This window comes from Neoarius graeffei, chromosome 10 (assembly GCF_027579695.1).
Source record: "Neoarius graeffei isolate fNeoGra1 chromosome 10, fNeoGra1.pri, whole genome shotgun sequence".
In the NCBI taxonomy this organism is placed as follows: Eukaryota; Metazoa; Chordata; class Actinopteri; order Siluriformes; family Ariidae; genus Neoarius; species Neoarius graeffei.
Window position 1 is genome coordinate 62,199,719 of NC_083578.1, and position 13,840 is coordinate 62,213,558.

At 42.6% G+C, this 13,840-nt stretch overlaps 1 protein-coding gene across 1 annotated transcript in view; it reads left to right on the top strand.

The window, feature by feature from the left end:
• Nucleotides 1-13,840, top strand: part of gnai3 (guanine nucleotide binding protein (G protein), alpha inhibiting activity polypeptide 3) — a 102,839-nt gene that overhangs the window by 52,256 nt on the left and 36,743 nt on the right. Inside the window, exons 2-4 of the mRNA XM_060932034.1 lie at nucleotides 3,931-3,973; nucleotides 7,508-7,649; nucleotides 7,738-7,895. Coding sequence (XP_060788017.1) covers nucleotides 3,931-3,973; nucleotides 7,508-7,649; nucleotides 7,738-7,895 — 343 coding nt within the window. The remainder of the gene's footprint in view (nucleotides 1-3,930; nucleotides 3,974-7,507; nucleotides 7,650-7,737; nucleotides 7,896-13,840) is intronic.

The window sequence follows — 13,840 nt, forward strand, 5'->3', positions numbered from 1 at the left end:
CAGACAACCATTCACACTCACATTCACACCTACGGTCAATTTAGAGTCACCAGTTAACCTAACCTGCATGTCTTTGGACTGTGGGGGAAACCAGAGCACCCGGTTCCTACCATTTTGAATGTTAATTTTGACTAACTCTGTATTTCAGTCGATTGTGTATGAACGACTAGCCAAATGTAATGCAGGGGCAGGATTTGAAAGAAGCCCTTCTTGGGACAAAATGCTTCATGCAATCTTTGCTTTGTGTCGCTAGGATTATATGTGAAACTTTTTGGTCTCTCTCACACAATCATGTTTGCCAAAAAAAAAAAAGAGAGAACTGCATGCAAGGTGAAGCACTTGAGACCTGTAACTGTTTAGTTTATTAGACGAATAAGATAAGATAAAGTCTTTGTCACTTTTCCAAAGGTACAACGGAATTGAAGGTGCTGCTGACTCATTGAGTTAAAGAAAGAAAAAAGGGGGGGGAGAACAAATAAAGTATAAAAATAAAGTATACACAGTTGCACTGGTAAAATAGTATAAACAGAATATAAACAGAAATCTATTGTATGGTTCTATATGTACACAGATTGCAGTGAAAATGGTATAAACAGAATTATTTTGGTTCTGTATGTACACAGGTTGCACTGATAAGAAAATACGCACGCGCGCGCGCACACGTACGTTTGTATATATTTATTGCACATTGGCCAAGAATGGTTCTATTGCTCACTGAGTTTAAAGCCATGATTGCTTTGGGATTAAAAACAGTTTTTTAGGCGGTTTGTCCTGGTTTTCATTGCTCTGTATCTCTTGCCTGATGGCAAAAACTGGAAGAGACAATGACCAGGGTGTGAAGAGTCTTTTGAAAGGTCCATTGCTTTCCTGCGGCATCTGGAGGTGTAAATCTGTTCCAGGGTGGGGAGGGGGCAGCTTCTTGTTTTCTCTGCTGCCCTAACGACCCTGTGGAGCGCCGCCTTCTCTGAGGGTGTGCAGCTGCCGTACCATACACACAGTCTGTACGTGAGCGCACTCTCTATGGAGCAGTGATGGAAGGCCCGGAGCAGATAAGGCGAAATAAATCCAAAATGTGACGCAAGGGAGTGTTCAGACAGGCAGAATTGAGGCGATGAGCAGAGAGGTTGGCAGACAAAAACCAGGAAAAGATCAAAACTAGTCAAGACAAGAGGGTTGGGTATAGGCTGGCATAAGCTCATGCGGTGTCTGTGTTTTGCTAGGATACCATGGAGAAAACAGGAAATACACAACATAGGAATGATGAGGAAATCATGAACGTGGTAATTTATGGGTGTGCATGGCGCACATGTAACTGCGTCAAACGCAAATCCGGCACAAGTGTTGAGTTCGATTTGTCTTACACACACATTTACACACAGCTTTAATAAAAGATTGAGAAATGAGGCTCAATGTCCGACAGCTAAACTGTTTATTAACACCGATTTTTCTCCCACAAGTTGAAATCGAGAGAACAAACATTTGCAGTTAGTAGTGGTTCTATTGCTGTTTTCCTTCTGTCTCCGAGAGGTCACACTGTGCTCATAGCACCCTAATAAGATCAAAGTTGTCTAATAAATGATTTTTTTTTTTTCAGTAGAAGGCAAGAATGGCTGTGGTTGCAATAATTTTTTAATGTTTATTCATGATGATAATTCAATAATGTTATCTCAAGTTCATAGCTTGTTTTCTCATGATACTTATTACATATCATTAGTTCTTAATTTTGTTTCAGATATATATTAGGGATGGCGAAAACTAAAAAAAAAAAATCTTGACCGACCACCGAGCCTCATTAGCCGGTTAAAGTTGGTTAACCTATGAGTTTAAACAGGGATGCAAATGGCGCGCCTTTTTCACGGCTGAATCGTGCAGATCCGATTTTTTTTTTTTAAGGGGGGGGGGGCGTTGGAGTGTCTGAATAATTTCATCAGAGTAAATTCTGTATTAAAATTACTAAATAAGCAAATGCTGTTAGTCCATGAAACATAGGAAGTATAAGTATGAGAAGAAAACAGGAAATCGGAAAGCTGCGCACGTTTGCGCGGAAGCTGTGCAAATGTGCGCAGCTTTCTGATTTACTTTTTTCTTCTCATACTTCCTATGTTTCAACTGGGGTGGAAGGGCGGGACATGGTGTTTCTGATTTGTCAGCTGTCTTCAACTGGGGCAGGAGGGTGGGACATGACTGAATGGGTGTTTCTGATTTGTCAGCTGTCGTCCTTACACCGCATGGGACGCCCCAGGCGTTTACAACCCAGAATTCCAGGTTCTCTGCTCCAAAATCGGATTTTTTTTTCTTTAACCGACAACCAAAAAAAAAATTAACCGGTTGACGTCAAATGGTCATCGGTTAACATCCCTTTTATTTATATATATTTATATAATTTATTATTATTATTATTTTTTTAATGTAGCCTAGTTAAGCATTTTTATTTATTCATTTATTTCTCATTCGTTCATGATCAGTAGTAGCCATGGGCGGTGTGTACAAAGGGCAGGGATTTAATCGTGAGATTATGGCCCATGCTTACTGGGAATTCCTCATTCATGGGGAATAATTTCAATCCTTGGTCACAATCACAAACGGGGTCGAGAGGATTAATTCACATTACGTAAATTTTTAGCTACTATCGTCAACCAGAGTAATGTAGGAGTTTATTAATATACACATTGTTCTTTACAGAACGGAGATCTCAATTCTGAGCCAAAATAATTATGATTTTCTATTTTGTTAATCGTGCTGCTCTTGTTCCAGGCCTCCAGTACTATTTCACGTTTTTTTTCTTTAATCTTAAATTAGAAAAATGAAAATAAAAGGCCCCAGTCATTTGGAGTTGATGGTTTAGTGACTAGTTGTTCTACTGCTTGACCCCATCCTCTTTTCCCCAGCTAGCGTGGTCATCGGTACTCATCTGCATCAGTATCCGGTCATGTATTTGACCATCTTGATTTACAAACTCAAATTTGAAAATGCGAGCATTTGACGAGGGAATAGATCTGATATACCATGAAAAGAAGCCAGCCAATATTATTTGTCATTACATTTTAGCATTTTACAATTTAAAGACTCAATACAAATTTTTAACCTCAAGTCACCGCTCAATCCAAGTTTGTAAAAAAAAAAGTATTAAGAGATTTGGGAAAGTGTGCTGTAAAATTTTATCACAATATCAGTGTTGTATCATAACATTTACCCGCATCATTAGTCCTCCATGCAATGTATTGTACGTTGAGAACAGACTAAATTTTATCACAGCACAGATTCGATACCATCATGGGTTTTGTATACTCCGTTACAGGCAGTCGATAAAGTGTGAATAAAATGTTTGTTTTTTTGTTAAGCTGGATTAAAATGTTGATGCTGGTAAAATGAATGTTCGGTTAAATTGTACCCTAAATGACCCTGTTATTTGCCAGCGGATGCTCTGTTTATATCTCGATAATGGTAGTTCCACGAATGATCACAGCATGAAGTTGCACAAGCCTCCAAGGCCTACAGAATGCCAGGGCACCAAGTCAAAAGCCCCTGCGTGTCACCAATTTGCTAAAAGCTTGTCAAATATATCCCATCCTCGATCATAGAAAATGTGAAATTGGTGTTCAGGATGAGTCACATTGGACTTGGTCTCTAAAAAGCATCGCTCCATCTTTGTCGTATCCTCAGGAACAGCAGGGTTCAGGATCCGAGCATCAAATGAACCTTTCATGTGCCTGGCATTTAATCTTGGTGAATGGCAATCACCACTTAAAATAGATCTCCTGCTCATGCTGGGCTTGTGATGATGTGAGTCGAGCTCAAAGATCGTATTCATTCGTGGCCGCATTTATCCCGAGCATGTGATCCAGGCCTCTGGGGTGTTTGTTTGTTTGCTTGTGTTTGTTAAGCTAGATTTCCAAACACCATTGTGACTTTTCCTTCTTTATTTTCCAGGTGCTGGTGAATCAGGGAAGAGCACGATAGTAAAACAGATGAAGTGAGTCTTTTGTTCATGATTGGATAGCTATGGATTAGATGTGTGTTGTAGGGATTTAATCATCTCTACATATATTACAATATTAATATATCCAGTGACTTCTTTTTACTCCAGTTATATTATAACTTGACACACTTCACATAGGAACCCTGCAGTTTAGCGCTGAAGTGCTCTAAAAGATTTGTAAAAGGATCATATAGACAATGTTTTACTGTGTACCGTGCATTACTGAGGATTTATCTAAAAACCACCATCAAGGCGAGTCTTTGCAACTGACACTGCTGTCAAGCAGTTCCCTACTTCACAATATTATTACATCCTCCCCTTACTCTCTTTAAACCTGAAATGGTGGATTTTTTTTTTCTGCATGATTAAATCATTTGTTGCAATTTTATAAATGCTCCATCCCAAGAAGGGAAAAAATCGTCGCGCAAGCCTACTATGAAAAGTAACAAACGTGCCGAGTTAAATTGTGAAAATTCAGTCTGGTCTGTTTTGATTTGAGTGGAGCAATCCTACAAATTTGATTTCCGAAATGCGACTTGACGTCTTTTTAATAATAAGTTCAGTTTATATGGTGCCTTTCTCAAAACCCAAGGTTGCTTTACAATTATGGGGTAAAAAAAAAAAAAGTCCACCAAATAAAGGTCAGGGCATCATTCCAATGGTGTAGCAGCCACAGTCCCACCAAAAGGCACACGGAAACAAGTCCCACGCCGCCAGGCAATATCACTTGGAACACCACGCCATGGATCCACAAAGCGAACACGGATGCATCGCCATGCAGAGCGTTGGTATGTCCCAAACCGCCTGCACAGCCGCCACGAAACCACCGAGCAACATCAGTCGGAACATCACGCCAAGCACTAAAGCGCCGCTGCACAGAGCGCTGGACAACCACGATGTTAAAATGAGCAACGAGCTCACTACAGTCCATAGCTAGGAGCACAGGCATCACCCACAGCGAACCAAGGCCTGGAGGGAACCGACGCCCAAAACTGGGTCCGGAGCTACACCACAACCGGCGGACAAAACACTTGAACATCAAACTACACAAAAGAAAAGAGAAGATGATAAATAATTACACACATCACATCACATTATCTCTAGCCGCTTTATCCTTCTACAGGGTCGCAGGCAAGCTGGAGCCTATCCCAGCTGACTACGGGCGAAAGGCGGGGTACACCCTGGACAAGTCGCCAGGTCATCACAGGGCTGACACATAGACACAGACAACCATTCACACTCACATTCACACCTATGGTCAATTTAGAGTCACCAGTTAACCTAACCTGCATGTCTTTGGACTGTGGGGGAAACCGGAGCACCCGGAGGAAACCCACGCGGACACGGGGAGAACATGCAAACTCCACACAGAAAGGCCCTCGCCGGCCCCGGGGCTCGAACCCAGGACCTTCTTGCTGTGAGGCGACAGCGCTAACCACTACACCACCGTGCCGCCCGATAAATAATTAAATAAAAATAAAAAGCTCCAGTGAGAAGCGGCAGCCAGAATGCGCACGGCGTACTCTCAACTGGAAACGGGAATGGGGAAAAGTGTTTTTGTTGGTATTTTTATCTATTTTTATTTATTGGTTTGGCTTAGGGCTGTGCGATATGGGGAAAAAATGAATATCCCGATACATTTTCTCCATTTCACGATATACGATATATATCTCGATATATTTAAATCTCCTCTAAAGGACCCCATGAAATCTAACTTTTACTATTTATTGTTTTCACTACAATCCCTGCAGATTAAATAACATTCTTGGTTAACTTTACAGGTGGTTTTCAACAAATTTTAAATTGTCATGTTCGTGATTAATCACAATCGAATTGAAATAAGACTATTTTTGTTCAACAAAGATGTGGCACAATCTTGAAAATTGCAGCAAAGGGGCAATACAATACAGAGCTGCTCAGAGCTCAAACCAATAAAGTGCAAGCTCAACACTGAGAGAGACATTTAGCCTAAATAAGAAAAGTGCTCATTCATTAAATTATTTTTAAAAAAATAGATCTCCAAGCTATTAACCTGACTACTGAGAACCACTGGAACATTCACAATAGAGAGAGAGATTGAGGGAGAGAAGAGAGAGATCCGCAAAACATTATTTTTCTCTTTGCACACTTTTGAACTGAATGTTTTCTGGCTCTGCCTCTCAGATGTGTATAATTCCGGCTGCTGCCTTTCATGATGACAGGTTTTTTTTTTTGCACACTTTACAAACTGGCATTTGCTGTTCCACGTCCTCCTCGCGATATCCAAAAAATGCCAGATGACTGACCCCTTACTAGTTCTTTTAGGAACCAATTCGTCCGCTTCCATTATTAATTTGTCGCTGAAATGGCCAGAGCTTACACGGTAGCCTATGCAGAATCAGCGATTGCACGAACTGAGTCAGCGCTGTAAACCGGAACCAGGAAATCTTCCCGCCGGCAGTGTTGCCAGATACTGCTGATGTTTTCCAGCCCAAAATATGTTCAAAACCCGCCAAAACACACTTAAAACCGCCCAATCTGGCAACACAACCGAAACTAGAGAATCTTCCCGGAAGTTCCTTTCAGCACCGAGATGTCGCCCGGGATTGGTTGGCGAGTCCGTGACGTTATTGCTTTCTTTACCCTTAGGCAGCCTCTCACATTACTGCCTGAGGGACAGGGAGAAAACCACCGGGAAATGTTTTAAACAAGCACGAAACGAACGCAAGTCGGAAGATGACCATAAAATACTCAATTGTTACGATATAATAATTTTATGTATCGCACACAGAATTTTCGGTGATATATCGAGTATATTCAATATATCGCACAGCCCTAGTTTGGCTTCTTTACTGATTTTTTTTTTTTTTTCTTCTTCCTCCCCTACCACAAATTTACTGTAAATCTGATGCTGGAAAGTTAGTTGTTCCACAAAAACTTGTTCCACGAAATTGAGTCATACATGAGCTGATAAGCCATTGATGAGATTGAGTGGAATAACTGTTTTATTATATCCACATTCACTGGATTTTGAGAAACGGTGCCCCCCCCCCCCCCCCCCCCCCAAAAAAAAAAATCTGATGATAAAAACTTTATATAAAGCATCTGACAAAAATCATTTCTGCTTAGAATGTAAACAAACCTGTGAAATAATATCAATTTGTGAGAAATGCTATAATTCTTGAAAAATAAATGTTCTTACCATCAAATACCTTCATTCCATTTTTTTTTGGGGGGGGGGGGTTTGTTTTCGAGTGGAGTTTTTATTTCATCCTCGGTTCGTTCAGTAACATGCACCGCCATTTTGTTTTTCTCTGCTCATGGTATATGAGCCAATATCCTAGTTGTAGAGTAGCCAATCAGACTGCATGATATTGCTCATATCCAGTGAATGTGGGTAGAATAATTATAATTGTATGTATATTTGGCATTTTAAAATAAATTTTAGCTTTGCATTGCAACTTTAAACTGTAGATCCAGAGTTAAGTAAGGACAATATTGTCGGGATTAAATCCTCACCTAAACCTGATGTAAATGTTTTCCTATCAGGATCATCCATGAAGATGGCTACTCAGAAGAGGAGTGCAAGCAGTACAAGGTGGTGGTGTACAGCAACACGATCCAGTCAATCATTGCCATCATCAGAGCGATGGGCCGTTTAAAGATCGACTTTGGCGACCCAGCAAGAGCTGTGAGTCTCTCTTCTATCCACTACTTAAATAAATAAATAAATATTCACTCAGGGTCCATTTCTTTTTGACGGTGTGTTTGGTTTCCAGGATGACGCCAGGCAGTTGTTTGTGCTGGCTGGGACAGCAGAGGAAGGGGTTATGACCCCCGAGTTGGCTGGGGTCATCTGCAGGTTGTGGATGGACAACGGGGTCCAGAGCTGCTTTGCCAGGTCCCGAGAGTATCAGCTCAACGACTCGGCCTCCTAGTAAGAGCACACGCTTAAGGACAGGAAAAGCAGAAGCCTTGCTGTGGTGATCAGTTATATGAATGTCAGTTTCTTCTCCTGCTGTCCTGGAGAGCAGGGGTATGTGACGGTCTAACGTGATTTAGGCTACATCCGCACGACAACGGCAACGAGATTTTTAAAAAAAAATCGCGTCCACATGGGCAACGGATCAGTAAAATATCAGGTCCATATGGCAACGCAACACTTGCTGAAAACGATGCAATACACATGCCACACCTCTAGGTGCGCTGTAAGACGGTCCCTTCGGAGACACCAGAATAATAGAAGTAAGGACGCATGCGCATAAACTATTATGCGCGAGACTTCATATTAGCCACAGTCAGAAAAATCTGTTCGTAAAATTACGTTATAATGACCAAATACAATGAAAAGTATTTTTCCAGTCTCACCTGTGAAAGGTAATCCCATGTGATCTCGTTTGGACGGCAAACCTGTTGGTACAGTTAAACGCAGCACATGAATGAGGCATCTTTATTCTCCGCTTTGCCCCATCCAATATGGCGGCGAGGATGACGTATGATTCTATGCGGAAGGCGGCGTCTTTAATGGTCCGGAATAAATTGAATGCTACACGTTGATGGATTAATTTGTTCTTCTACGCCCTTTTTGAGGAATGTATTGTAGGACTTAAACCAACATCTGAAGAGGTGAGATCGCTCCCCCCCCCCCCCCCCCCCCCCCCCCATTTTTGCTGGCGGGATTGACTCTGCCCTAAGGGCTATTTTCTCTCTCTCTCACTCTCTCACTTTGCACCATTACACAATAAATATTCACAGTGAAAATATTTTGTAAGCACGTTTCATGAACCAAGTTATAGGATTTGTGGACAACTCGCATCGAGTTCGTTACACTTCTGCCCGGCGTGAAGCACATGTGGTTGTGACGTTATCGTAAACAAATCCGTTCTACTCATCCAGACGACTTCGCAACGGTGCCGTTGACGGATCTTTCCACTCTGGAACCCGTTCTCAAAAGATTGGACGCCAGGCCAAAACGATAAACAATTTTATCAGATTCACCTGAATCCGTTGCCGTGTGGACAGGGCCTAAAATTGCTAACATGACTGAATGGAGAGCGTTAACTTGAATGCTTAACTATCAGAGATTTGTTCGTGCCTATTAATAAGACCCGTCACTTTGAAATGGTTTTGTTTCACAGTGGAGCTTCATGTGACCATTTTTCAGTAATGCCACAAGCTATGAACATCTGCTTTGCACCTGAAGTGGAGAACAAACGCATACTTCTCTATCCAGTCATCTTTATGCATGGTTTTCCTTGTCAACTGTTAGATTAGGGAAGGTAAAGAAAGTCTCCAATCTGTGAACGTCTGTGTAAACCTTTTCGTTTGTCGGTGAGCTGACTTGACGTGCATGTACGAGATTTCCAGCAGTACAGGATGTTCTACACAAGCCACAATGGTTCATGTTTAGAAAACTGGAGTCTCTGAACTGTAGTAAGTTGTTTGCATATGTGGGCCAGTTCTCCTACGGTATTTTCCGAGTGTTTGTTTTGCCATATGAAATACTTTGCATAAAGAAAGAAACTCTTCTTTGATTGTCTTTCTGACGCTTCTCTCACTCTTACTGATCACTAATGGACTTCAGACAATTAGTTGCGTCCACCAATGCAAATCTATTCTGGGAAGGTCTGTGTGTTGTGAGATTATTTAGAACGGTAGGTGAAACCCCAAAATGGGCTACAATCTAGGCTTGGGATGGTCGATGATGGTATTGGGATTTGGAGATAGATTAGATTAGTTAATGAAAGTTAGACATCTGTCAGGAAACGTTTGCAGCTTTAAGATTTTTCTGTCCTACAGTGTCTTGCAAAAGTATTCATCTTGGTGTTTTGTCGCATTACAAGCTGGAATTAAAATGGATTTTTGGAGGGTGAGCACCATTTGATTTACACAACAGGCCTACCACTTTAAAGGTGCAAAGTGTTTTATTGTGACACAAACCACAATTAAGATGAAAAAACAGAAATCTGGGGTGTGCATAGGTATTCACCCCCTTTCTTATGAAACCCCTAAATAAGAGCTGGTCCAACCAATTCACTTCATAAGCCACATAACTAGTTGATTTAAGATCTACTTGTGTGCAGTCAGTGTCATGTGATCTGTCACATGATGTCTGTATAAATCAAACTGTTCTGGAGGACTCTGACTCTGCAACACTACTAAGCAAGCAACATGAAAACCAAGGAGCCTCCAAACAGGTCAGAGACAAAGTTGTGGAGACGTATAGATCAGGCTTGGGTTATAAAATAATATCCCAAACTCTGAATATCCCAGGGAGCACCATTAAATCCATTATAGCAAAATGGAAAGAATATGGCACCACTACAAACCTGATGAGAAGGCTGCCCACCAAAACTCTCAGACCGGGCAAGGAGGGCATTAATCAGAGATGCAACAAAGACACCAAAAAGACCACTGAAGGAGCTGCAAAGATCCACAGCGAAGATGAGAGTATCTGTCCATAGGGCCACTTTAAGCTGTACAGTCCGCAGAGCGGGGCTTTATGGAAGAGTGGCTGGAAAAAAGCCATTGCATAAAGAAAACGCGTTTGGAGTTTGCCCAACAGCATGTGGCAGACTCCCCAAACACATGGAAGATTCTCTGGTCAAGTGAGACTAAAATTGAACTTTTTGGCCATCATGGGAAATACCATATGTGGCACAAACCCAACACCCTGAGAACACCATTCCTACAGTGAGGCATTGGTGGCAGCATCATGCTGTGGGGATGTTTTTCCATCTGCAGGGACAGGAAAGCTGGTCAGGACTGAAGGAAAGATGGATGGCACTAAATACAGGGCAATTCTGGAGGAAAACCTGTTTGAGTCAGCCAGAGGTTTCAGACTGGGATGAAGGTTCATGTTCCAGTAGGACAATGACCCTGAACATCCTGCAAAGCGACACTGGAGTGGTTTAAAGGGGAAACATCCCAAAACTTGAAGATTTACACCAATGCAACCCATCTAACTTGAAGGAGCTGGAACAGTTTTGCCTTGAGGAATGGGCAAAAATCCCAGTGGCTAGCTGCGCTAAGCTAATAGAGACATACCCCAAGAGACTTGCAGCTGGAATTGTAGCAGAAGGTGGCTCTACAAAGTATTGACTTTTGGGGGGGGGTGAATACCTATGCACACTCCAGATTTCTGTTTTTTTTGGTCTTATTGTGTCATAATAAAACAACAATTTTCACCTACAAGTGGTAGGCATGTTGTGTAAATCAAATGGTGCTAAAATCTCCCCCCCCCCCCCCCCCCCCCCCAATAAATAAATAAACCACATTTTTAATTGCAGCATGTCATGTGACAGAACACAAAGGGGGGTGAATCCTTTTGCAAGACACTGTATATGAAACTTAGGCCAAGTTTACATTAGACCGTATCTGTCTCGTTTTCTTCGGATGCGCTGTCCGTTCACATTAAAACGCCGGGAAACGGGAATCCGCCAGAGCCCACGTATTCAATCCAGTTCGTGTCTGGTCCGGTGCTGTGTAAACATTGAGGATACGCGGATACGCTGTGCTGAGCTCTAGCTGACGTCATTGGACAACGTCACTGTGACATCCACCTTCCTGATTCGCTGGCGTTGGGATCTCACACACAGCGGCTCAGTCCCGAATCACTGCTCGTGCGCTTCACTCGCGCGCTCTGTGAGCTGCGCAGGGCCGGAGTGCGCACCCTCCAGAGGGCACTCGCTGTTCAGGGCGGAGTGATTTGGAGCGCAGGAGGAAGCGCTGAGCTGCACTGAGGTTCATTTACACATTTCAACCTCCTTCAGGCGCTTAAACTCAGTGAGAACATGAACATCACAGCCAGGTGTGTTTATTTGCTGGAGAAGGTGTTCGCTTGCCATCCTTCCACTTGCAAGTGGTGAGTGACTTGCGCATGCCCGATATGCACTGGGATCATGTGACGTGCCGTCTAATTAGTCATGTGATTAGCGTATCCGTGTATTGGCGTTGCTGTGTGCACGCGAATTGTGTATTGGCGTTGCTGTGTGTACGCGAATCGTTTTAAAAACGTTAATCTGATGATCTGCTGATTCGAAATAATGTAAACAGGGCCTTAAAGGGGAACTGAAGTCATTTTCATGCCTCCGCCACCATAAGGTGCAGGAGGCATTATGTTTTCAGGTTGTGCGTCTGTGCGTGCGTCCGTCCTGAAACCTTGTGAACACACTATCTCCAAGGCAAATCAAAGGAATTTCACTATTTGTGCATTTGGGGACAAAGATAAACTGATTAGATTTTGAGAGAGAGGTTTGCGCGGGACAGAATTTTCAGTCCCGCTCCCGCCCGCAAATCCCGCATGATGCAGACGTTCACGTTATTTCTCACGAAAGTTCTTGTCATTGGCTTGGGGAGTTAAACATGCTGAGCTTCGCTGAGCTCTCCACTGACCGATCCTTCATTTATTGTAAGTTTATTGTTTAGACTCTGACATTCTGCTGACACATTCCAAGTTGAGCGTTGCATGCGCTCGCTTTGATTGACAGCTCTCGCTTTGCGCACTCGCACTCCCACTTCCGAGTCTGTGGCGTTATAATTCCAACTGCGATTTTATTCTCCTCTCGTATGAAGTGCTGCGCAACCACAACCAGCTCCTCAGATTATACACTGTCTATTTCTAGCTTTAAATTGAACAATCTGTGCGATACACAGTCCTTTTTAATACTAGTTAATACTTTTTAATACTTAGGACTAATACTCTTTTTAATGGTAAATGTACCTCTTTTTAAAGCAGCACTTACTTCTGAAGCACTGTGAGCTTCACTAGAGGAGCTCTGCTCTTCTGCCATGATCGGAGATCTCAAACACGGAAGAGCGGAGAGGAATCGGAAACGTATGCGAGATTAGACCACATCCGCAAATTTAGGCATCTTAAAATGTTTTTATTAATGCCAAATAAAATCCAGCACAAATTATATACAATAGACATAATTTGTAAATTTTCTTTTAAACACGTTTTTAGTTAGCGGGACTGCAGCTTATCACCTCTCCCGCCCGTGCCCGCATTGTGCACTCCCGTTCCCGCCCGCACCTGCAATGAGCTTTCAAAATTTGTCCCGCGCCGCACTGCTTTGCGTCGGGTCCCGCAGTAGTGCGGGGCTCTATTTTGAGATCAAAAGGTCTAAGGTCAAGGTCACTGAGGTCAAATGTCTGTCCGAAAACTTTGTGAACACAATATCTCCAAGGCAAATACAAGTCATTTCATCAGGTCAAGATTACTGTGAGGTCAAATGTCCATCCCCAAATCACAACTTAAGGCGTGTAGTCTACCAGGCGGAGGCATCCCCAGCGATGGCGTTGAGTTCTATCTAGTTAAACTTGCTTTATTTCTTAACGTGTTATTCAATTGCGTTTTCAGTTTTGTTAACCTTATATCGTGACTCGTATTGGCATATTATATTACACTTATCAGCCCTTTTGGTTTTTAGCCATGTTGAATGTAGTTCATTTGGTCCACAGCAGGCGTTGCTTATCCGCGCGATCTTCATGAGACTGGTGCGAGACTTCAAACGTGAAGTGTGAGCGCCTCCGTTTTGAAAACTGTTTACACAGCGGCCAGATCGCCACATCATTCCAATTTAGATTAATTTTGAGATTTGCCAGCTTCATCAGTGATGGAGTGTCAGTTCTGTGCACCTGAAGGCGCGCCTCGGGCTGCACGCGTGCCGTGAACAAAGCACACCTGAGCTCAATTAAGGAACTATGTGTTTGCCTATTTAAGGACTGTGCTGATGCATTTGCATCGCAAAGTATTACGATATGCATGTGCACATTACTGAGCCTTTCTACCCATTGTCTTGATTTCCCGCTTCACGATCCTTGTGCCTGTTTCTCGTTCTTGTCCTCGCTTAGCCTTTGATGTACTGTTTGCGCCTCGAC